General features: G+C 32.1%; 1 protein-coding gene across 1 annotated transcript; it reads right to left on the bottom strand.

The window, feature by feature from the left end:
* Positions 1-17724: 17724 nt before the first annotated feature.
* LOC108905480 lies at positions 17725-23485 on the bottom strand. The gene is made up of 2 exons (XM_018708352.1): positions 23035-23485; positions 17725-17984 (listed from the first exon to the last, which is right to left on the bottom strand). Exons 1-2 carry the CDS (start codon positions 23483-23485, stop codon positions 17725-17727), a joined length of 711 nt encoding a protein of 236 aa, XP_018563868.1.
* Between the last annotated feature and the right edge of the window lie 1474 nt (positions 23486-24959).

Here is a 24959-nt window from a genome sequence, read left to right as displayed (position 1 = left end):
CACTCTCGATACATATTTAACGAAATATATAAATAGTCTAATATGTCATTTGTCATTTTTACATCTTCTTCATGCTTGATAAATGTGACATTTTGTATTTCATAATCTTTTAATTCTTAATCCCTATTTAAAAAATATTTCTACTTCTGATATGGCTATATTAAATCGTCCACATTGAATTTTGTAATTCTGACTCCAAATTCGTTATCAGCGACCCCAAAAACCTCCGAGTAACAAATTTCAGATCGATTTTTAACGATTTTGTCTTTTGGCGAGCTTTTTGGGATTCTGCCCCACTGTGCGGCGTCCCGAACGGTACTTTCGGCTTCGGCGAAAAGTTCGGCTTAATTTTGGCCGAAGCCGATTCTTAGCCGAAGGTTTAAATAATGGATGAATGTGGCCGAAGCCGATTAATCGGTCGGTCTCTATTTTTTTTTTTTTCATTGACCGAACTGAAAAATAATATTAATTCAGAACAGAATTCAATTTTAAAATTTTTTTTACTCTTGTTAAATTTTAAAAAACTTTATGGTTTTCAAGAAAAACCGTATTAACTGAAACAAGATTTTAACATGTTTATTAGAAAATAATCGAAAAGTAAGCAATGAATTTATCTTTCAAACTTGTCAGTTAGTAGTAAAACTATTTTATTTCAACAATTGCCTCTGATTGTTGTCGAAAAAATATCAATTAATATTTTTGTTATTTATTTGTGTTTTTTACTTAATACAATATTCACTTATTTAAAAACTACCTAGGTACTTGTTTTCCTTTTGTTAAACACTGTTAAAATCTTGTGTCAGTTATTATGGTTTTTCTTGAAAACCATAAAGTTTTTGAAAATTTAACAGTAAAAAATGGGTGAATCATCCCCAATGAACACCTTGTAGTGTTTCAATTAACTTTAAATCATAGTCAAAGAAGATAAACCTAAATCATGTACCAAATTTGGTTCTTCTGCGGTCAAGTGTTGCAGAGATATTAATTTTTTTTAAATTTAGGGCCCCATTTTGGGGGCTAATAACTCCTTAGGGGTGCAACTTTGTATATAGGTAAGTTTGGTTAAATTACAATATTTTGGACACCCTTACATGTACCTGCCCTGTGTCGGTTCTTATGCGGGACACCCTGTATATTTAAGAAAATAATAATGACCGAGACGAAATCAATTTGACCTAAAATAGCACAAATATGTGAAAACGTGAATTTTCAATCGAAATAAGCAAAAAAATGTGGTGCCCTATTTAAATTTCTAGAATTAAATAGGGCACCAGTTGTGATCTACTTTGCTTATATCCAATTTGCTGTTGTTAGCAATAATCAGAAACGAGCTAAAAGGGTGGATTTATGAAAATTGTATTGTGCCAATGATAAATTTTCCACGTGTTTATACATTAAGTTACGAATGTATAATTATTTTAAAGAAAACAAAAAAACATGCTTTTAAGAGTGAAAATATATACAATGCTTTCATAAATTCACGAGTCCAATGTGACCAGATTTGTTTTGACGCTCAGTAAAATTAATTTTCTTAAGTTGGCGGTTAGATAATTACCAAGGAAAAATCACCTAGGACCCTAAGGATGTCAATNACAACAGAAACGTAAAAAGTTGCTCGTTTGTCACAACTAGCCTTTTTAATTAAATTTTCCCGTTTAACTCAAAATCTAGCCTTAAAAATTTTGTACGTTTGAAAATGGCATATATTCTAGAAAACTATGAATTATTCTATGCACAGGGTGTACATATCACCATTTCGTGTACATGGAACTATCAAATATTTGTTCCTAGTAACGCTTTGTTTAATTAATTAAAAATAATGATACGCTGGCTACCAGGTGTATAGATCACTTTTTGACATAGTAACCTTGGTTACTATGTCAAAACCAAACCCAAACTGGAAAAATGCTGCCACCATAAATCAAAGCTTCAGTCATTCAATTCAATCATGAAACAAAGGTTCGGTACAATTTTAAGGGTGAGTCATCCCCAATGAACACCTTGTAGTGCTTCAATTAACTTTAAATCATAGTCAAAGAAGACCAGTAATAAATCCAAATCATGTACCAAAATTAGTTCTTCTACGGTAAAGTGTTGCAGAGATATTATTTTTTTTTAATTTAGGGCCCCATCTTGGGGGCTAATAACTCCTTAGGGGTGCAACTTTATATATAAGTAAGTTTGGTTAAATTACGATATTTTGGACGCCCATACATGCACCTGCCCTGTGTCGGTTCTTATGCGGGACACCCTGTATATTTAAGAAAATTATAATGACCGAGACGAAATCAGTTTGACCTAAAATAGCACAAATATGTAAAAACGTGAATTTTCAGTCGAAATAAGCAAAAAAATGTGGTGTCCTATTTAAATTTCTAGAATTGTAACCAGTTGTGATCTACTTTGCTTATATCCAATTTGCTGTTGTTAGCAATAATCAGAAACGAGCTAAAAGGGTGGATTTATGAAAATTGTATTATGCCAATGATGAATTTTCCACGTGTTTATACATTAAGTTACGAATGTATAATTATTTTAAAGAAAACAAAAAAACATGCTTTTAAGAGTGAAAATATATACAGTGCTTTCATAAATTCACAAGTCCAATGTGACCAGATTTGTTTTGACGCTCAGTAAAATTAATTTTCTTAAGTTGGCGGTTAGATAATTACCAAGGAAAAATCACCTAGGACCCTAAGGATGTCAATCCAGAAGCGTTCGTAACTTTTCTTGTTCTTGAATAATAAAAAAAAAAATTGAAACTTATGTTCATTTGTTATATTCTTATGTCTTGTATGTTGTAAAAATTCCTTTTGCACCGGAACAAGACGCATTTATTTTGATGGAATATTTTTGCACGGAACGCATATGGAATTGGTATTACTCTTTGCAATCATGTATGGAAAATTTGTTAAAGTTATCACTATAAATGTATGAATAAATAACTTTAAATATAAGAAAAACACAACGTTCTAAAAATAAAATGTAGCTTATTTAAATAAAGGAAGTATGCGTTTGAATAAACCGCAGATATATCAGAACGTCATCAAAAATATATAAAAAACCAACACATGGCAAATTATCTTGTAATTGCACAATACCTAATTACCTTTTAATAACCCTAATAATAGAATATGCGACGAATGAAAATGTTGTAAATTATCAATTTATCACTATAGCAAATGGCTTCCCTTCTATCAACTTGGTGACCTTGTTTGGGATCTGGTCTGATAATGATATTTTTATGCCAGTTTATTAAAGAATCTAAAATTATGCGCATTATTAAATGTATTGTGGTTCAGCATTAATAAATTGAAATCATAGTGCATATAGAAACCTATCACATTATCGGAAGACTTCAAAAGTCACTATATGTACATTTTTAAAGCATCTACTTATTTGCTTTGTATGTTTGGAATTACTCAACAGGTCATGGGTTGTCACAATTTTTTACATTGGTGTATAGAATAATATTGGAAAATGTATTCAAACTTCATCATTTTGATGGCTGTGGTGTATTTAAAGAATTGTGTACAGAGGGATTTTTTAACGCTAGGAATTTTTAAACAATTATTAACTAGAGATTTCTTAACACTAGGGAAAGAATAACACTAGAGAAAGAAAGAATAACACTAGGAAAAGTATAGCACTACCGAAAGAAAGCATTAACTAAGAAAACACTAGGGAAAGCATTACGGAGACAAAGACTAATAAGCACTAAGAAAACACTAGGGAAAGCATTACGGAGACAAAGACTAATAAGCACTAGTGAAAGAAAGAATAATAACACTAGGAAAAGAAATAATAATTGATAATTGAAATAGACTGAATTTTAGAGTGTCAAAATGTCTAGGAATCGGGGCCTTCATAAGAAAATATACCTAAAATTTGCGCTGTTTTAAGCGCTTTCATTTACTACTTACGAATTTCAATTGTTGGAAATAATTTCAGGGTTTTATTCGTTCCCAATTAAGCAAATCTTATTTATTCTTTATTAATCGAAACTTGGTGGAAATAGTCATTAATGACAGTCTTAATGGCCAGTACTTAAAGACCTGCAATTATATATCATATAATTTATTATTACATAATAAGTATTCGGGCTTGCAGAAAATTAACTTTTAAGACTTTACGGTTACCTAAACAAATTGTTATTACGATCCTGCTCCCTGGAAGCCACAGCAAGGTCACCAAACCCATTTATTACCGCCCTTAATTATTATGTATTTCACAATTTCTTATCTATGTCCACACTAGTATCGTTTAATGATTTTTTTAACTGACTTCCTTTGAATTATATAATCTTTTACCGCGTTTAAAAGAAGATAGTGTTTTTCATTATCAAACATTAACCACATCCCACGTTTTGTTAAGCCCGTAAGTATATCGTGAGAAAAATAGTACAGCGTGCAACAGTAGTAATTATCAGTGTTGATTCCTCTCATCAAAATAAATAAAAAAACAAAAGTAACGTTTTTCCTAGTACGATTCCTAAGAGCGTTATGAACTTTCAAAGATGGAAAGTGGAATACGGTTTTTGAAAAATTGCTCAAGCACCACTGAACACATAATCTTCATTCATCTTCTTGGTACGGTACGGTTCCTTCATGGTAGCTACTGATTTGAGAGAAAACGATAAAAAATCGCTAGCCTTTCGAATTCCCAATTCGAAGTGGTCTAGAGAGCTACACAGTCTTCTGAAATGACGAATGGCAACTAGAGAAAATCGCTGTAAAACACGTGACGAAACACCAAGGGAGTTGAAATTTTCACTGACGTTGCGAATTTTCGCACCAAACTATCGAAACGCTCGAGAAATCGTTCCATAACAACTCGCAGAAGAGCGTGTCAAAGTATCTAATACTCAGTTAAAGGCTAAAATGAAAACAAGTAGATACCATAGACAGAAAAATACTATCTTAATGTAAAATTTTAACCAGTGGCGTTGGAATTAGAATGAGTTGAGGAGTTTCAATTGTAAATAAAGTTATTTGACTAATATTTTTTATAGAGTTGTTTGGATTATTTTCAAAAACAAAAAATAATGTCGCTCCAATTTCTTAATAATTGGCCCTGAAGGTTTGGAGCAAAGTATGTATAATACTTAATTGTTTGTATAAAATTAATTACATTGATGTTAACATAAAATAAAAGTGTTTTTTTTTATGGAAACAATAAATAATTCTAAATATGGATGTTGAATCGTGTATTTTTAGAGCTGATTTCATTGATGTTTATATAAAGGAACTTTTGAACATAGTTTCCATTAAGATTTAAGTACTAAATTGCATAACAATGGTCAAAGACCAGCGCCATTTATTTACAAATTTATTCAACTATAATAGTTATTTACCCGTTATAGAGCACGCGTCTTCTCTTCCTTCAATGAGCGTTGGAGACTAGTAACAACTAGTATCTGATGCACATTTCTTCTAAATACGAACACTGATATTGTTTCATAAATTTGACTTTAAACATTTTCTTTAAATCAGGTACAATTTATAATACATCGGAACACGATTGATTCTTAAATACCACACATACTAGTATACCTTATGCAAAGGAAGAAAGACAAGTAATATACAGGGTGGTCCAAAAGTACTGGAATGGCAGGATATCTGGGAATATTCAAGAGGTAGGGTAAAAGTAAAGCATTCGAGGTTTAGGATTTTTCTGATGGTGACCTTGAATTTGAACTGGATCATGACCTTCAAGGTCACGATGATTTTTTTAAATCGTACCCCATAATTTTGACCCCGAAAATGGAGAGCGGAAAATTTTACGTTCGGATATGACCTCGAAATGACCATAAAGATCAAGATCAAGGTCAAATATCAAAGATAATGGAAGGTCGTTGTTGGTGAATAGCGATCGACGAAGGTAACATTTGCTCAGTAGTGTTCACCGATAGCAACATACAGCCACGGTCGGTTATTAGAGGTCACTAAAGGCAATAGTTGGTCACTGTTGGTCATTAGTGGTCACCAAAGGTAAATAGTGGTCATTGAAGATTAAGTAGTCACCAAGGATAATAGACGGTTTTGGGTGGTCAATAGTAATCATCGAGGATAACAGAATAACCAACTTGACCTTGATATGACCTTGAAGGTCATGGTTCAGGTCAAATCCAAGGTCACCATCGGATAGCCAGGGAAAAATCCTAAACCCCTTGTGCTTTATTTTTACCCTACCCCTTATTCCCAGAAATCCTGCCATTTCGGTACTTTTGGACCACCCTGTATACCTGTAGAATATATTATTTTTACTCATTATTTTTTGGTAACATGAAGATACATTTGTGCCCATTGTTTATATAATAAAATAATTCCAACATAACAATGTACATAGAATTTAATATAGCAGATAAGCGTACTTCCTTTTTTCTCAACAAACAATGCTGAGGTATTTTATAAAATATTTCTATGTCATCCTTCAATAAATTACATTTTCTAAGGAATGTTCTCTCTGAAATAATCAAGAATATTGCGTTGTCTAAGTAATTAACCTTAAGTAATTGCACTTCCTCTTAGTCCAGTTGTTTAATAACAAATTGAAAAGAACAGGGTTCGTATTTACAGAAAAAAACAGACAAATATTTTACTAAAATTATACAGTTTTGTTAACTTTTGCGTTGTTATTTTACTTTACTACTGAATCTAATTCAAAGGATATTTGATACTGTCGTTTGAAAATTTCATTCAGAAATAGTTGAGTTTAGCAAGGTAAATTAATTGTGTGATGGATTTTATAAAACATTCTTTATTCATAGGTACTCTTAGATTTGTAACTGATAATTAACGTCGCTTTAATATCTTTTAAAAGTAATTTTATTGAATTTGTTATGATGACAGCTTTAAATTTACGTCCTACTAAAATGCCTGAAGAAGATCGAGATAAAGGTTTGTCACAAATATCTATAATATATTATTCTCTCCCGTTAAGTTAACGAATGCACCCTTTTCTCCTGATCACTATCTGAAGCTAATGCATTCAAACAATAGTCTTAGCCCAGAATTCTTATGAATAATGGATAGAAATCGTTTTCATATTTTTTTACCTACTCTATTGTCTGCTCTTAACAGGCCGCTATTGTATACAGAAATCGAAATGCCTAACATGAACCTATGTTTCCTTGCTAGCTCAAGGTACTCGTCATATTTTAAACTTATTTTTGAATATACATGGTGTCCCATACCTTCTAGACGTTGTCTAATTTAATTTCTTCAAATGGAACAACCTATATTATTGTAAAATTTTATTTCTCGTTAAATTTATTACCTACTTTGACTGACCGATATTCCTCTTCACAGTTAAATAATATGTTAAAAAATATTGTCATTTGAAAACTAGAAATTATTGAATATTTCTGAAACTAAAAAGTATATAATAAGATGCGGTTTTCACCATTTGTTTCAATATAAAAGAAACGAGATTCTATAACACTTCCCGGGTACATTTGAAAAAAAATAGTAATTATGGACTTTATGAATAGTTTTTAGAATTTTTTAGCGATGGATATTTCGATTTTTTTTAGCAAATTTAATTTATTCAGATCCAAAATTTTCCTTTCTATGTTGGAGTTTATTTCTCTTACAGCTTGCGAAATATTTGAGGTTTTTCCCATCAGCATTAAACAGTATGCCAAAATAAACTGTGAAAATTATATTTGGGCATGGTTTAACCTATTACCTAAATATTAGAAAAATACTCGTAGTTACAAAAATGTTCAAATACATCATATTAAGCCAGTAATCAAATTACGTTAAACAAACATTCAAAATTATTAGAAAATGTCTACCATTTCGACTAAGATTCTTAAAATTCTCAAAATATGCATACCTACTATTTTGCGGACTAATGCTCCGACCAGCATTGAGTTGTCCGTCATATCTAATAAACACCTAGGGGCATTCATCAGCAAAACCACCAGTCATATACCGGTTGTTACTAGTTCCCATCAGTATGCCATAAGTGAGCCCTGACGAATGATCCAGCTACTTTTTATGTGTTATAAGATATAATAAAGTGTTACGTGATAGTGAATGATCACTACCACGACCTTCAATAAGGTCAAAGCGGGAGATCTACTGTTTCGACGGATACTGGTATATGTTTGGTGAACGATTCATCATAGCTGTTTACTTAGATAGTGAAGATAGGGACGTTAGTCCGCAGAGTAGTTACTTCCTACAGTTAATATAAATGTTATAAATGTTGACAATAGGAGTCAAATTTTGTTAGACCGGGAAATTGTGCTAGACAGCTAAGGGATCTCATTCAAGTACCTATATGGAAAATATTGACTTAAAATATAATTTTTACTATTTCGAAATTGAAAAAGAGCAATTATGCTAGGCTGAAGGAGTAACAAAAAGTATCAAAAATATTTCGCGACCTATAAAAAATAGATTCTAAGTTAACCTTAATAAAATAGAAATCTCTTTTTGTTTAATTTAACACAAGGTTCTATTTAAAAAACCGTGTGATTCATGATCCAAAACTTAGTAATTCTAAGGCCCTTAATTATAATTTATTATTCCTGAAATGTAGATGTTAAATAAATAAAGTAAAACAGATATTTCCTTTTTTTGTGTTTGTTGTTTGAATAATTAATATTACCAGAGTTATCTAAGAATCCTATTAAATAGGACACCTTATACGGAAAGCAAGTAAAAGTTCGAACTTTACTATCAAATTTCGCAAGTCACAAATTAACTAAAAAAAAGTTTCTACTCCTTAAACATATGTTTGGCAATGCTTCGTCTTCAAGATAACACAGCTGAAAGTTAAAAAAAATGTGCACTTTTAAATTACAAGAAAAAGGCTAAAGTATTTTCATTCAAATATGGTGCGAACATTAGTTACCGATTTTCATAAATACATGTACAGGGTGATTCACTATATTTTGACCCCCCCCACATTAACTTTTTTGTTTTTAGTTATAAAAAAATGTGAAATACAAAAGTTGCAGTAGTTTTTATGAATTTTCCGAAAATGATAGTAGAAAAACAAATGAAGTCCAAACAAAATGGTCGCGGATGTTAACTTTGTTAATTTAAGTAGAACACCCTGTATATTTTTACATTTTTGGATAGAACGCTCTCTATCGAGCATAGTCATATAGAGTTAGTTGGGTCCATCTCTAACAATAAGCGAGATACTATTAAAAAACGAAAAGAAGGTTTTTTATTAAGAAAATAAGACATCTTGTAATTGTTAGACCTCTTTCAGGCATTTCTGCCTTTTTCCAATTACGAAAGGAATTAAAATAGAGTACCTAATGTTTTTCCCCATACTCTATTTCGATTCTCTTTTCCAAAATATCGCAAATTGGATGTACCACTATGCTGGGGCATTGAAGACTTTACAAAAACATGTATTTGCGGTAAGATCCTTCATATACCAAACAAATTACGAAATATGCTATGTAGGTAATTATTTGGTTAATAGTGTGAATAAATTAAATATTATTTACATGCTTTATTCTATTTGTATTTTGCAACATTTTCATCAATATTGACATATTATGACACTTCTGGAACTATTTTAATTTGAGACTATGCTGTTAAAGTTTGGTCAAGCATTTTAATTACACCCTATATATAATTTTTTCCTGCATTCTTTCATTCCCAGTCAAAACTATTTCTCCTACGGTATCACTGTCACGAAAAGTATAGAAGTAAACGCCACAGCGATAAAACTAAATGGTGCCTTGTCTCTTCAAATACTGATAAGTACACTCTCATTGATAAAACAATCATTACAAACAGTTAACTATGAATAAACTTCCATAAATTCCAAACAAATATCAGTTCCAGTTTATTATATACCTCACGAATGTCGAGCAGTAACTATTACAGGTTTTTATTATTAGTTTTATGATACCTGCTTGTCCAAAGTAAAGACGTAGCAATTCACTTTAATTTACTTATTCAATTTCGTACGCAAGAGCAAGTAACAAAGTTTATTAAAAAAAAAGAAATAGATGAGTAGATGAGTCACAAATTAATTAATGACACATTCAGGAAAGGTGCAAAACATTTATCCGTGAAATTCAATTTCATAGCAGTTAAACACAGCAAAATTAGGCGATTATTCAACTGTAAAATTGATATACATTTTTTTATTAATTTAGAATTTTTTTCTACTCATTATTGACTCTGACACTGACAAATTTAAAGCTCTCATAATATAGTTCGAAAATCATCTACTCTTAAAGATATTCCAGAAGAATTCAATGCGCATTCGGTGTTTTATATTCTCTTAGAGCGAAGTGCCGCATAAAAATTCGTTCACGATGAGGTTATGATTGAATTAAGGTCTAAATTTAGCAGCAATTTATATCCAACGATCGTTCTGAGGCAGCAGAACCTACTTAGGATTAATACTTCTATAAAAAAAATATGTTAAATGCGATGACAACCTTCAACAATTACAGGTCAAGTTCAAAGTCAAGTTCAAGAAATACCTACTTAACGTCCAATTTATTTGTGTCGCCAAGTGCTATTATAAATCATAAATAATGTAGATTAACTTCGCTTATATCGAAATCCTTGCCCTCTCAATAATTCTAGAAAAAGTTAAAGGTAGTTGAAATCAGTGACAAATTTACCTGCAATATTGGGAAATGTGGCTAAATTTTATGGTGGTGAACTCCCGAGTAAATCAAAGGTTAATACTGAAACTATTCACGCTGGAATCCACCAGTCAGTGGTCAACAGAGTCAGAGAAGCAATTAATCTTCTCCCATATAAGCCCTGAATGCCTTTGGAGCTCTTGTTTATACGAGATATTTGGTGAGGCATAACTAAGTATGTATACTTAGTCTTGTACATAAGCAGTGTTTATTGTAAATGGATTTTGAATAATAAGTCGATGAATTAAAGTCATCTCGTATAACTAATTTAATTATGTTTGTAAATAATAATCCAAGTGCAAAGTACAACAATTTACCAGAAAATCATACGGAAAGGAAATAAAAAGTCTCTGTACAACGCTCCACCAGATATACATAGTACGGCTTAAAATAAATGCTTTTAACTAAACTTCCCTTAGTCCAAAAATTGATGATAACGGAGCTACAGGGTGTCAATATTGAAAAAATTAATAACATTTTCATTAATATACCGTGTGTCCCCAGATTGGCTTAACTATTGTAAAACCAATTATTTTTCATTTTTCGACAAAAAGTCATTCTTTATAAAAAAATTTTTTTGTCCTGAAACTTCGAAGACCAGTTTCATAAAACTAAAAATTTATATGGGGCGTTCACAAAATTGGAAAAACCAAAATTACCTCCAGAGTAAAGCGAACTTATTTTAAGGACTACTATAAAATATTATTAATAAAAACTATTTCTAATACTAAGCAAAACTCAAATATCGAATATCGACAAATTCGGATGAACTTTATAAAATTCATTTTTTTTTCTCCCAGTATGAGGAGAATTCTTATACGCGAAATTTGCTTCATAACTTTAAAACATGAAATATTGCCCAAAAGATTAGTGCTATTATTTCTGAATCAAAAATCAAATGGGCGGTTGTCAGATTGTGTAGGTGACATCGCTGTCAATTTATGCTATTGTTGTGTTACTAAGCTCACGAAAGATGCTTACCTGCAGCAGCTAGTCCAAGCATTATAGAGAAATGCTTACAGAAATTATTACCTGGACAAAAAAAATATGACCGTATAGAAAATTAAATTTTAAATTGAGTTTCTTGTTCTTTAAACTCGATCCAATATGGCGAACATGGTTAAAAAAAATCGCAAAGTTGAAAAAAACGGTTTTTCTAAAATAACTAAAAAAATATAGCACGGATTGAAAAATTTTAAATGAGAAAGTTGTAGGTTTTAAAAAGATCTATCGACTGATTTTTTGAAAGTATCGATTGCTTTGTTACTTTTCGAGATATATCGAAAAAACCGTTAAAAATCTTCTCTTTTCTCTTCTTCTATAACTCGTTTACATTTACGTGCCCATATTTGCTATTTACTGCAAGCATAGCCCGCGGCAAGCCAAAAAAGTACATTTTTGAAAAATTTAAAAATATTAATTATTTTTCGAGATATATCGATTTTTTGAAAAAAAGGCGCTCTCGAAAATTGGCTAGATCTTCTCAGCGGATAGCCCTACAGTAACGATTTTCGGTTTATTTTCTTCGTAAAGAGTTATATTATCATGCTGTTAAAAAATGTTGACGATTTTATTAATTTTAAGGATCAAAAAATGACTGAAAAAGTTGCACTTTTTTTGGGTATGTTTTTTTCAAATAACTATTTCAATTTTTATTATTTTTTTGTACTTAATCTGGGGTAGCTAAACACGAATATTATAGCATTTTCGCCTTAGAAGCAAAATAGACCCGTAAATGTTTAGTTTTCTTTCTTTAAAAGTCATTTTCATAAAATAAAAATTGAAATAGTAATTTGAAAAAAACATACCCAAAAAAGTGCAACTTATTCAAAGTCATTTTTTGATCCTTAAAATTAATAAAATCGTCAACATTTTTTAACAGCATGATAATATAACTCTTTACGAAGAAAATAAACCGAAAATCGTTACTGTAGGGCTATCCGCTGAGAAGATCTAGCCAATTTTCGAGAGCGCCTTTTTTTCAAAAAATCGATATATCTCGAAAAATAATTAATATTTTTAAATTTTTCAAAAATGTACTTTTTTGGCTTGCCGCGGGCTATGCTTGCAGTAAATAGCAAATATGGGCACGTAAATGTAAACGAGTTATAGAAGAAGAGAAAAGAGAAGATTTTTAACGGTTTTTTCGATATATCTCGAAAAGTAACAAAGCAATCGATACTTTCAAAAAATCAGTCGATAGATCTTTTTAAAACCTACAACTTTCTCATTTAAAATTTTTCAATCCGTGCTATATTTTTTTAGTTATTTTAGAAAAACCGTTTTTTTCAACTTTGCGATTTTTTTTAACCATGTTCGCCATATTGGATCGAGTTTAAAGAACAAGAAACTCAATTTAAAATTTAATTTTCTATACGGTCATATTTTTTTTGTCCAGGTAATAATTTCTGCAAATTTAACATTAATCCGTGACAGAATGCTTGGACTACAGCGTATTTATAAGTAAGTGTTATGGCATTGGAGAAATGTCTTATAAATGTGCAATAGAAATGTTTAACAGAAAATTCCCTGCAGTACATGTTTCTGTAAATGCATTACGAAATTTGGTGTGTAAATTTGATGAGACTGGTGATATGAAGAAGGTAAAAAAGCCAAAAAAAGGGAGTGCAATGAAGATAATGCTGCAACAGTTTTAGTGTTGGAATCAGTACGTAATAAACAAAAACTTTCTTTAAGAGCAAGAGCCGAGGAGTTGGGCGGTATGTCTAACAGCCATGTACACCGCATTTTTCATAGAAATATTATATTCAGCGCCTAATCCACATTTGCCACAAACGGGATAATTTCTTCTCAAAACTGTCGTTACATAAAAACATAACCCGCATTTTAAAATAACCACAAACAGCTAGAAATTCAAAAAAGTTAACGTTTGGTGCGCCATAACAATCAAATGATTGGTCCATATTTCCTGGATTGTAATTTTAGACCCAAATTATTACTTGACAATTTTAAATGAAGAAGCAATATGATATTCCAACATTATAGTTGTACGTTACACACTCACGGTATACTGCTTGTTAAAAATTGGCTTGATCAACACTTTCCCAGCAAATGAATAGGTCGCTATGGGCTCATACACTGCCCAGCTCGATCTCTAGATCTTACAGCAATGGATTATTTTTTGTGGGGATACCTTAAGCAAAACGTTTATGCCATCGATGTGCAACATGATATTGACATTTAAAAAAACTAGTATTCCCAGGATTGCTACGATAACAACAGACATTATTCACAATGTTTACAACGAATTTCGCGAACGAATGGAAAAATGTGTTAATGCTGGAGGATTTCACATTGAGCCGATAAGTAAGTAATATTTTTCTAGAACTGCAGTTACTATTATAAAATGTCCCTTTTTTAAAATACAATTTTAATATTTTTGGCACACCCTGTATGATTACGTTCGGGTAATACTAAACTGGAGGTGACGATAAAATCGCATGTCCAAAGAATTTTAAAATCTCGCGCATAAGATTTGCCTCACGTTGGGAGAAAAAAAAATAAATTTTATAAAGTTCATCCGAATTTGTCGATATATTTGAGCTTTTTGTAGTTGTCCTTAAAATAAGGTCGCTTTACTCTTGAGGCAATTTTTGTTTTTCTAATTTTGCGAACGCCCTGTATAAATTTTTAGTTTTCTAAAACTGATTTTCGAAGTTTCAGGACAAGCAAAAATTTTATTACAAAGAATGACTTTTTGTCGAAAAATAAAAAATATTATTTTTTACAAGAGTAGTTAAGCCAATACGGGGACACGCGGTATTTCGACTACTTCGAGCAAATTTCGTGAAATTTCGTATCCGGACGACAAATCCGAATTTATCAACGATTTTCGTTGTATCTTGTAGAGGGTACCACAAGCGACCATTAGGACGTATTGAAACTGCCAAAACATTTTTGTGCCACGGTGTATTTCACTTTGGGTTGGAAAAATCTTTCCCCCCCCCCTTTTCTGCTTTCAATAAAAAGGCATTTAAATTTGTAAAAGCATAAAAAAATTGTTTAAAAATTAAGATTATCTCAAACAATATCGTTGCCGCTATTTCGATTTTTTTCTGTTACATATGAGTTGATAGAATTCTTACTGAAAATCGTGCTAATTGCAAAATTGAACACACTGACAAGAAATTTTCGCACCAGACGTCTTTGTAAATAGCACTGAATTCATGGGAATAATATATTTTTGCATTATTTGTAGCATTATCATTAAAATTCGATAATATTAGAGATTTCAAGCTATTTTTTCGGGTTAGAAAATTCTGCTATTTGCTGCGGCAATTTTGACATCGAATTCGGATTCAGCGGATCAAAATACATGGGAATACAGTCGCTGTTAAATCATGCCTCGATCATAGAATTTAATTTATTAATTTTGTGGATTTTTAAAGTTAGGAAGGATTTGTGACTCTATGGGCCTATGGGTTCAGCGGGTTTTGACCCCATGTATACATGGGAATATAAAGATCTGACCACTAGTTTCAACCGCTGATAAATCATACCTGCATTTTAAATGCTGATTTGTCGATTTTGTGGTTTTTTAAAGCATTTTTTTATGTTAGAAAGCTATAGTGATATGCTGGGGAAATTGTGACATCGGATTCGAATTCAGCGGCTCAAAATAGATGGGAATAATGTATTCTGGTCATTTGCACAAGACTCTTTTTATGAAGCTGTGTTATAAATCAAATGCTGAATCGTGCAATAAAAACTAGAAATTATCTAAAAAGTCTTAACTTGACACGATCGTAGATAAATTAAATTAATTTCTTAGGCAAAATATAGATATTTCAAACATTTTGGCAACTTGGATAATAAAAATTCTAGGTTACACTGAAAAAGGAATTGGCCTAATTAGATAGTTATTCATTCAAAATATCATTCACAGCGAACAGCTTGATTTACAATTAGTCGCGATTAACGATATAGTAATATAATAATAATAAATAAAGAAGTCTTTATCGTGTAGTTTTATGAATTAAATTATCTGCTTTAATTTTAGATTGTTTTTAGTTCAATTTTGTAATTCTTAAAATTTAATGAAAAATAAAACGAGTTAGCTTATCTCACGACATTTGCACAAGAATAAATAACAACTTTATTCTTGTGACATTTATAAACAGTAGAGTAAAAAATCAGTAACTGCTACCATAATGCAACAAATCTTATGCTGAGGCCACACCACTTACGTTAACGTGTAACGTCCATTATCGCCATGATTATTGCGTTAAAAATAATAGATTAAATTACGCGATAAAGTGAATAGCTACACTTGTATTTGATGTCTACTCAACAAATAACGCGTTAGTTGATAAAATAATTTCATCATGGAGGTTGAGGCCGCTTTACAGTTGTTTTATATGAACGTCAATTATTATTTTATGCTTTTTGTCTAGGATCCGTTTGAAACACTTCTAAAAACTCTATTATTTTTTCGTTAGACCACACCATTTTTATGCATCCGTATTAAACCATGCTCGAAGCTCTAATGCGTTGCAATAGACAATGCTAGTGTAGCCGCATCAAAGCGATAAATGACGCGCAAATCGCTTGCATGTGTCAAAAAAAGACCGCCACTAGTATTATCGCTTAACGTCTAACGCCATTAATAATGACGATGATAAATTAGCACTAAGTCGTGGTGCAAGATAGTGCGATCACTAACGACATTAGACGTAAGTGTGGCCCCAGCATTAAGCTTAACGTAGGTGTAAAAAAGTAATACATAATGCTCCAAGAAAAAATGTTGACCGAAATAACAATTCTACCTTTTCAAATCGATCAAGTAACAGGGCTGGTCTGGAATAAAATGGTATATAAAAAAATCTAATGCTTGTATGCAAATAATTATATTCTTTTATTCATCACCATGCAACCATTGCATTTTCTTGTCTATACCATATAATATTTTTGTAAAAAAAATTCTGAAAGTACGCGGTCGATAGCCGCACGGTTTAAGGCGTCAGTACTTAAATCGATGTGTCGATCTGCCCGGGTTTCGAATCCCGCGGCCGGTAGACCGTAGATTAGCTATGCTTGTACGGAGGATTGGCACCCTCTGTGCAGGTATGGTAGGGTGGAAGAATGTTGACTTGGGTCAATGTGAGGAGATTGACACCGGTTGGCATTTAACCACCCCCCTAATTAATGAGGTTTTCCAGGTTTCCCTCATTCCTGCACTGAATGGTGTTTAGGGCCTACCAACAGCGGCCTGCTTAATAATAATATGCCGCCTCCTCTACCGCACAAGTCTCCGACTTATGGGCTAATTCTCGTAGTTAGAATGAGGAGTAGAGATATTATTATATTATTATTATTATTTACTAAAAATTGTAAGAACGTAATATCGTTTGCACATTACATTGAACTTTATTAGTGAACAGCGTTGTTAAGCACATTTTATTATGACTCTTGGTCAAAATTTAAACATCGTTCGTGGGTTACCGAATAAAGTTACATAGTAATTATTGTTTGCGTCAAAGTGAACGTGAAGCAAACTAAATTTCGTTAGGGAACAAACTTATTATTAGTTTGAAAATGTTATTATACAGTTCGCGAATATTGTTGGTGAACATAATTAGCTCACATTGTTGACGTCATTCAGTGTGTACCCGGCTTTAGACTCACGCAATTTATTACACTTCCGTTTAAACTGAAACGTCCCCGTCAATCTGGTTAATGTCATTTTATGTGTACCTAAACTATACAAAATATTTTTTAAAATCTGCAAAAACTTTTATTTCAAAAGTTATAGAACGTTATACTTGTCGAGGAACAATATATAAGATTACAAATATATGGCAAATGGTTGACTTTACAGATTAAGCGAATAAAAAAAATGTCGAGAATATAATTTCCAATACGATGCACCTAAATTATGGTCCAACTTTCTTTACACCACATGAAAATAAAAAAAATATTATGGCAAATTGTATTCCTTGCAATCCTCCGCTTATGGATAGTGGCGAATTTAAAACACGCCGTTTGGTTTCTAAATAACCCTCAGGAAGAATGTCAAACCTTCGATACGCATGCAGTACTATGATAGAAAAAATATATCAAGACACAACTCACCGGAAGCTGGAGCAAGGATGTATCACCCAATGTCCGGCGGCCTTCTGTCTGATCCGCTCCTTCATCAACGCCTTCTTCGATCCGAACAGTTTCATGGCCAGCTTGTTGTCGGTGGGCTGGAAGAGGGCCTGCAGCTGATTCTTGATGAAACTCTGCTTGCCGGCCTCGGAGGAGCCCAGGGGGGTGGGCCCAGGCTCCTCTTTGGGGGTGCCGTACAGCGAGACATCCTCCACCTCGAAGTGCACCTTGCCGCTACCTGAGAATTAAATAGAAAATAGATTTTAATTTAAATGCCTGCAACATAGCGAGTAAAATAAGCGTGGCCTAAGATAGAAGAACTTAAAAATAGTTAAATGGCAAAATAACATTAAAGTAAAAGAGATGAAAATTATCTAAAACAGATATAAAAAAATTATTTAATTGGAGTATTATTGCCACTCTGAAAAAAACATTTTTTTAACAAATAAACCCTCCCGTCAGAAGGATGTCAAGAGTTGACTTTATATATTTAGTTTTGCCTGATAACGATAGCACGTTTATTTTTCTCAAAACTCAACTTGACTTAAAGTCAAATGCGAGATACTTATGATTAGGCAAAAGTCAATATATAAAATCAAAAATCAACCCTTTAATTCTTTTAGATTAAAAAAAATCTTCACAGTGTTGCAAAAAACTAGATTAAATATAAAAAGTAAGAAAAAATATCAAAAAAATAATTACAAACAATTAAAATTAACATTAAGATAATACTGAAAGGAAGTATATGTACAGAGTTTTGCTATGGGTAGAGTAACATTTTAATTTTGAATTTATAACAGTGCTACACAAATTACGAGTGTATAAAAACATTCCTGTATGGAAGAGCAAAAAAAAAGAGTAAAATTTATTCTCATTGCATATGATTTGATACGAGATCTGTGGCAACAGGAACTTTTTACCACAGATTATATTAAAGACATCGGTATTTATTTGAATGTTATCTGTCACGGATCCCAAAACAAAGTAAAGATGAGTTATTCTTGTGACTGATAAGATGTTAAAACTATTTCTTTATATTTTTATGTTTTCCCACACATGGATTGAATCAAACCATACAGTCACTCCTGTAGTTTCAGCAGACATCATATTGGTCAGGAGTAAAATAAGCAACAAATAGACTTACTTTCTAAGCTTACTATTGTTCTGCTTCTCGTCTTGCTGAAATTGGTTACGTCACAATTTTCAGTATACAAATAGGAACGCTTTATGCTTCGTTCGAATTTAATTGTAGCGTCCAAATAATAAAGATTGTAATTTTGAATCGAAGTTAAAACATATACCCCATTTATATTTTAAAAATATTTGCCAATACGTTCGACACAAACAAAGTTTCCAAAACCCATAAAAATATCCGAATGTGTAAATGACTTAAATATTGCAGCTCTAAAAGTTAATTTGAACAAGCAACAAATTATAACAAAATTTTGATGAATTTAGATATTTATAGCATAGGTACTTTTTTCACTGAAATTTTCATGTCCACAATATTAAAGATTTTCCACTTTTAAGAAAACATATACATCGGGTATCCGGTATCCGGTATCGGGTATCGGGTATCCCATTTAACAAATATTCTTCCATAACTTTGATGATATCAATAATATAAAAAAGTATTTCGAGTAAAAGTTCCAGATAATAAATTTTTTCATAATTAGAAATTGTTTTCAATATACAGAATATCCCATTTGGGTTGCTGTTATTTGAAATAATTTTACGCATTATCGATATTACTCGAGCTCTTAAATAGATCACCCTATATTTATTGAAGAGTAATAAAAATAGGAAATCAATACGTTATAGTTATGTTCTACAAGAGAAAAAAGTTATAATAGTCAAATAGACGAGATTTATTAGTGTCACTAAACTAAAGTCTAAGAAAGAGCGTACCTGTATTAGCACATTCCAATAGTATTTTCCAACCCTAACTAATTGAACTACAAGGTGAGTCTAATTCGATAAAATTTCAGCTGGCATGAGAAACTACCAAAGATAGAAAAAAGTGACACGTTCTGAAGCTCGATTTTCATGACATATTTAACCGTAAGTTTTGCCATTTTCAACCACATCCATATCTCTACCGCTAAATGAGAATTTAAGTAGGTACTTCGGTAAAAACTACTTTTTTCTGCATAAAATCGATTAATGATATCAGTTTTCTTTTCCAGTCATATACAGTGTGTCCAACAAATAAGTGCCAAAATTATAACTTCGTGTTTAACTCAAAAAGCAAGAAATTTTACTCAATGAATGTTTTAAAAAATTCACACTCCTACCTTTGTACCAAAATTGAAAAACTGCCTATGAATAAAAGAATACCAGAGTTGCGAATAATATAAGTAACAATCCACTAACGTAAATTTTGTTGTTAGTGCAATTACAAGCACTAATTCCGATTTTTTGAGCTTCTTATTTATTTTATTTCTGACCGGGATATTATAAGCTTATATCGTCATAGTTACGCTATCAATAAAGAGAGTCATAACTCCCTTGGAACTTTATAGATTCTATAATTCCCTCTACCTTTCACAAGTAAAAATAAAATAAAAAATGCTAATATACATATGTGTATATATTTATGAAATGGTATACGGCTTCACTTTTCGATGGAATTAATGATTCTCTTGCTTTTTCAGCTTTTTTCAAAATCTGCTCCATTATATTTGGGGTAGAAAACACGTTTTTAACGCAAAGACAGCTTGATAACAAAGTTCTGTTTATAAACAAGTAACAATTCTGTTTATAAACACGTAACATAGCAACAACCTAGCAACAACAAAACTCTTATAATCAATGGTACCTGATTCAAATATACTGGGAAGGTAATAAATTGGTACATTTTTCTGTTTTAAAAAACAGAAACAGGATAACAAAAGTCAACAATTTTAAACTAGGGGATTTTCGAGGAAAAAAAATAATAAAAGGTGTTACTTCCAATGGGTTAAGCTTTGGCACATATTTTTGGGACACTTTGTATAATTTGTCATAGTTATTTTTAAAAATACAAGAAATACAAAGTGTTCTCACATAAGTAAGATATATTTAATTTTTTAATAGAAATAGTTGGCTATGATAATAAGGCACTTTTTAATTTAATGCTAACGAATCTAGCAGCGTAGATACACAAGTGGTCAAAATTATGAAAAAAATACCACACTGTAAGAAAAATTGGGCTTATTTTCACTCAATTTCACACAATAATGAAATCAATTTTCTTCTATTAATATGAGTACAACTAAAATTTTATGAGTGAAACAGTTTTAGTTCAATAATTAACAAAAATGTGTAAATTTATCAAAATGCCCAATATTGACTGAAAGTGTACCCAATAATTTCACTCAATGGATACACTCAGGATATTCTTGCTTTCACTTACAATTAGTCCGATTTATTTACAGTGTAATATCTAATATTGACTTTGTTCAGAAAACCAAGGCCGATAACGTTTACTATTTTTTGTTATCTTCAGTAGCTGTTGGGATAATCTTAAATCCGGTCGAATTTGACACTATACAGGGTCATAATTTTCTTCTTGAGACCTAGGCAGACGATTTATTATAAGATTTAGGAAAAGAAAATACAGTAGTTTTTGAGCTTTCCCCATACTACCTTTTGGACTCGTTAAACTAAACAAATGAATGTTACAAAGCGTAAAAACAAAAACAACTTAATTTTTATGGAACACGCGTTGAAAAGAAATTATGTTAATATTATTAATATTAGATTATACAGGATGTTTCTTAATAACGTGCTAATATTTAAGGTTATTCTTGGATCCATTTTAAGAAAAAAACTCCATATGAACATATGTCCTAAAAGTATTAACTTTTGAATTACAGGGTGCTATGAAAAAACATTTTTTTATGACAACTTTGGTATTACCCTAGATATTTTTTCAAATTTGGTACACGCCTTTCTATTCATCGAGATGCATTTTTTGATGTACAAACAATTTTAATATTTTTGCCAGTGGCATCTATACAGGTTTTGTATTGAATATTTTTGAAGAAAAATATGTTACACTACTGCTTTTTCTTAAAGTAAAAATCAATTTTGAAATTATCATTCCTTTCTGAGCAAATGTGGTGTCTTGAATTGTTTTTGTTTAGCAAACGGTTTTGGCATAAAAAAATAAAATTCATTCATATGCATCTTATTGGACCACTTACGAGAAAGAAAAAAAAGACTTAAGTATGTAACTTTGAACAATAATTTATTTAAGATAATAACTTTTAAACGTTGAAATTATGAAATTACAGTGATCTACACACATTTTGGAACGGTAAAAGAAAATTAACCTAAACGCATAAAGAAATAAATTATATCAGATATTGGAGTTGCAGAAATGCGCTAATGTATGGGCTTGCTGATGGTAACGCACTGGAAGCCAGACGGTTGTGTGAAGACCGCTTTCCAAATATAAATATTCAGGATGCGCTAACATTTTCAAACATTCATAGAAGATTGTGCGAAAAGGCAAGTTTTAAACCAGACAATCATCTAAAAGGAGTACACCGTACTCTAAGAACCCCAGAAATTGAGATAGCGGTTTTGAATTCAATTGAGGAAGATCCAGCACTAAGTACAAGAAAAATTGGGAAAAATTTGAATGTCTCACATATTCTTATTTGGAAAATTCTTCATAACTTTTTATTATATCCCTACCATATCCAACGGGTTCTACTACCTCGCGACTTTCCATTATGGATAAACATTTGCCAATGGTTTCTTCATAAAGTGAATGAAAATCCATTATTTGACACTGAAATTTTATTAATCGATGAAGCCAACTTTTCCAGAAACGCCATGCAAAACTTCCACAACAATCACATTTGGGCTGAAGAAAACCCACATGCAATCTTGGAATCCGGTCACTTTAGCACCCTGTAGTTCAAAAATTAAGACTTTTAGGATATATGTTCATATGAAGCTTTTTTCTTAAAATGGATCCAAGAATAACCTCCTTAATTACTAGCACGTTATTAAGAAACACCCTGTATTATAAATATATCTCTTTGGTCATATTTCCCTTATTATTAAGTTAGATCTATCAAACCTTATATCACTGCACTAAGAAAAAGATTTATTCAAAATTTGTATTTTAAAGAAATTGAAGTTAAATTTATTTCTACCCATTGACATAAAATGTTTTGTAGTATTGTATTTTTATCTAATTCTTATAATTAATCTTAATTGTTATATTCCGAAATATAACGGAAACCCAGCACAAGAATTGAACATGCAAAGCCACGGCGAAGCCGTCCACTTACCCTTGTAATTCATGTCGTTGGAGAAGTAGTCCGCGATGAGCAGGGTCTCGTCATCGAGCGCGGTCACCAGCGAGTCGGTGCACGTGTTGGTGTTCTCGATGCTGATCTTGATCGAGTCATCCTTGGCTAGGCGGCGCGGTGGCGGCGAGCGGATCTCTTCTTCGGACTGAGCCGCGGCCACCCGGCCGTTCGCTAGGCGCAGGCTGGGCACGCGTCGGGAGCCGACGCGCCTCTCTCCGCCGTCTCCGCCGCCGTCCCTGTAAAGATAGTGGTCGGATAAGGGCGAGCACGTGCTAAAGGCGGCGGTGATTGGCCGGCGCGAGTTGCGGTGACCCACGCCGGTCAATGCGCCGGGAATGAACTGAGGAAGGGCAAGGGCGAAACGCATGTCAGATGGCGTGTTTCGATCAGTGTCGTCAGAGGGGGTGCAGTTGTAACGGATTTGGTACATTTTGTTGTAAAAAATAGGTCGTGCGTAGTCATTTTTGGTACAAAATGCAAAAAAGTAAAAAGTTTTTGAAGAAAGAACTAACTAGGGATGTTCTGCGTAGTTTGTAGAGCAATCGTGTAACTTCCAAATTTTTTTGCATACTTGAAGCAACTACGGATTCTACACACTCAAATATTGCGATTAACCAAACTTACTTTAGTCCAAAATTTAATTCCTACTTAAAAAGATACAGGATATAAAAGTGAAACATTGTTTTCATTATTTTTTAACACGTTTATAAAATTACGTATATAGCATTGTGGGGCTTATAGGTTCTTTGGAGTGACGAATTTTAATCCGATAATAATTTTGCTGTTATTTATTAGGGAGCGCCACTTGCGGCACACTGCATGTCTTTAATTTAAGTACTTGTAATCTGCAATTTACGGAATACCTACATAGTAGTGGTGGAGAAAATAAATTTCAATTTATGGAGGTAACACCCTGGGAAGTAGCCAATGTCATTATGGCTTTAAAAAATAAAAACTGTGAAGATGTTTATAACCTAAATACGCAAATAGTGAAAAGTATAATGAATTCAATACTAATCCCAATTACTAACTTAATTAACCGTAGTACCAGTTCTAGTATTTTTCCAGACTCTCTAAAAATTGCTAGAGTAGTATAGTATTTCCGATATCAATTGAAGAACCAACAGATTGATAGTATGTACCAGGGTCGGTCGCTGACGCAGCAACTCGGCATTGAAATATTTGAAAAACTTGTTCCCATATTTATTTAACCATACCCATATACAAGCCTGGTCAAACTAAACGTGGAGGCGATAGAAATGTATACGCTCAGTTGAGGAATGCGAGCGCGGACAAAGGAAAACGATCACAGTTGCATTGGGCTACTGGGCAAAAAATCACAGCAGATGACAAGTGGTTGATAAATTGCCCAGCAGTGCAGTGCAGCAATGCGGAATTTGGTGTGATTCAGATAATTTTAATTTATTATAGGCACCTATAAATCATTCATATTACAATTGCGAAAGGAAATAAGAGGGATATTTTGTTTACTAATATTATCACAACATGACATTTTGGAGACCATTTGAAACGGAACAAAACGAAATTTACCACCAATATAATAAAATTGTTTAAGGACATAAACAATTAAAATATGTTGTTGGCCAAATGAACATATAATAGAAATTTTCTACACATTATACACAAGTTATTATAAATTTTTACCTTTAGCAGAAATTTTTTTTAGGGACGCCTATTATTTTATTACTAGACTTTTTTTGCATGTTCAACTGACTTCGGAAAGACTATACCAATATATAAAAAGAATAACGTAAATGATCCTTCCAATTGTAGACCCATATCCATAATTCCACATTTTGCAATAATTTATGAGTCTATATTGAAATTACAAATTACCTTATTTTGACATCCATGGTATTGCGAATTCAAATCAGTATGGTGTT

This window comes from Anoplophora glabripennis, unplaced genomic scaffold, assembly GCF_000390285.2.
Source record: "Anoplophora glabripennis isolate ALB-LARVAE unplaced genomic scaffold, Agla_2.0 scaffold292, whole genome shotgun sequence".
Classification (NCBI taxonomy): Eukaryota; Metazoa; Arthropoda; class Insecta; order Coleoptera; family Cerambycidae; genus Anoplophora; species Anoplophora glabripennis.
Note: the sequence above shows the minus strand (reverse complement) of the source record. Positions and strands in the feature narration are given on the sequence as shown.

Coding starts and splice junctions, on each gene's coding strand:
- LOC108905480 (XM_018708352.1), bottom strand. CDS start 23,485: ATGTACCAAATCCGTTACAACTGCACCCCCTCTGACGACACTGATCGA. Junction 17,985..23,034: donor CAACGACATGAATTACAAGG/GTAAGTGGACGG, acceptor TTTAATTCTCAG/GTAGCGGCAAGGTGCACTTC.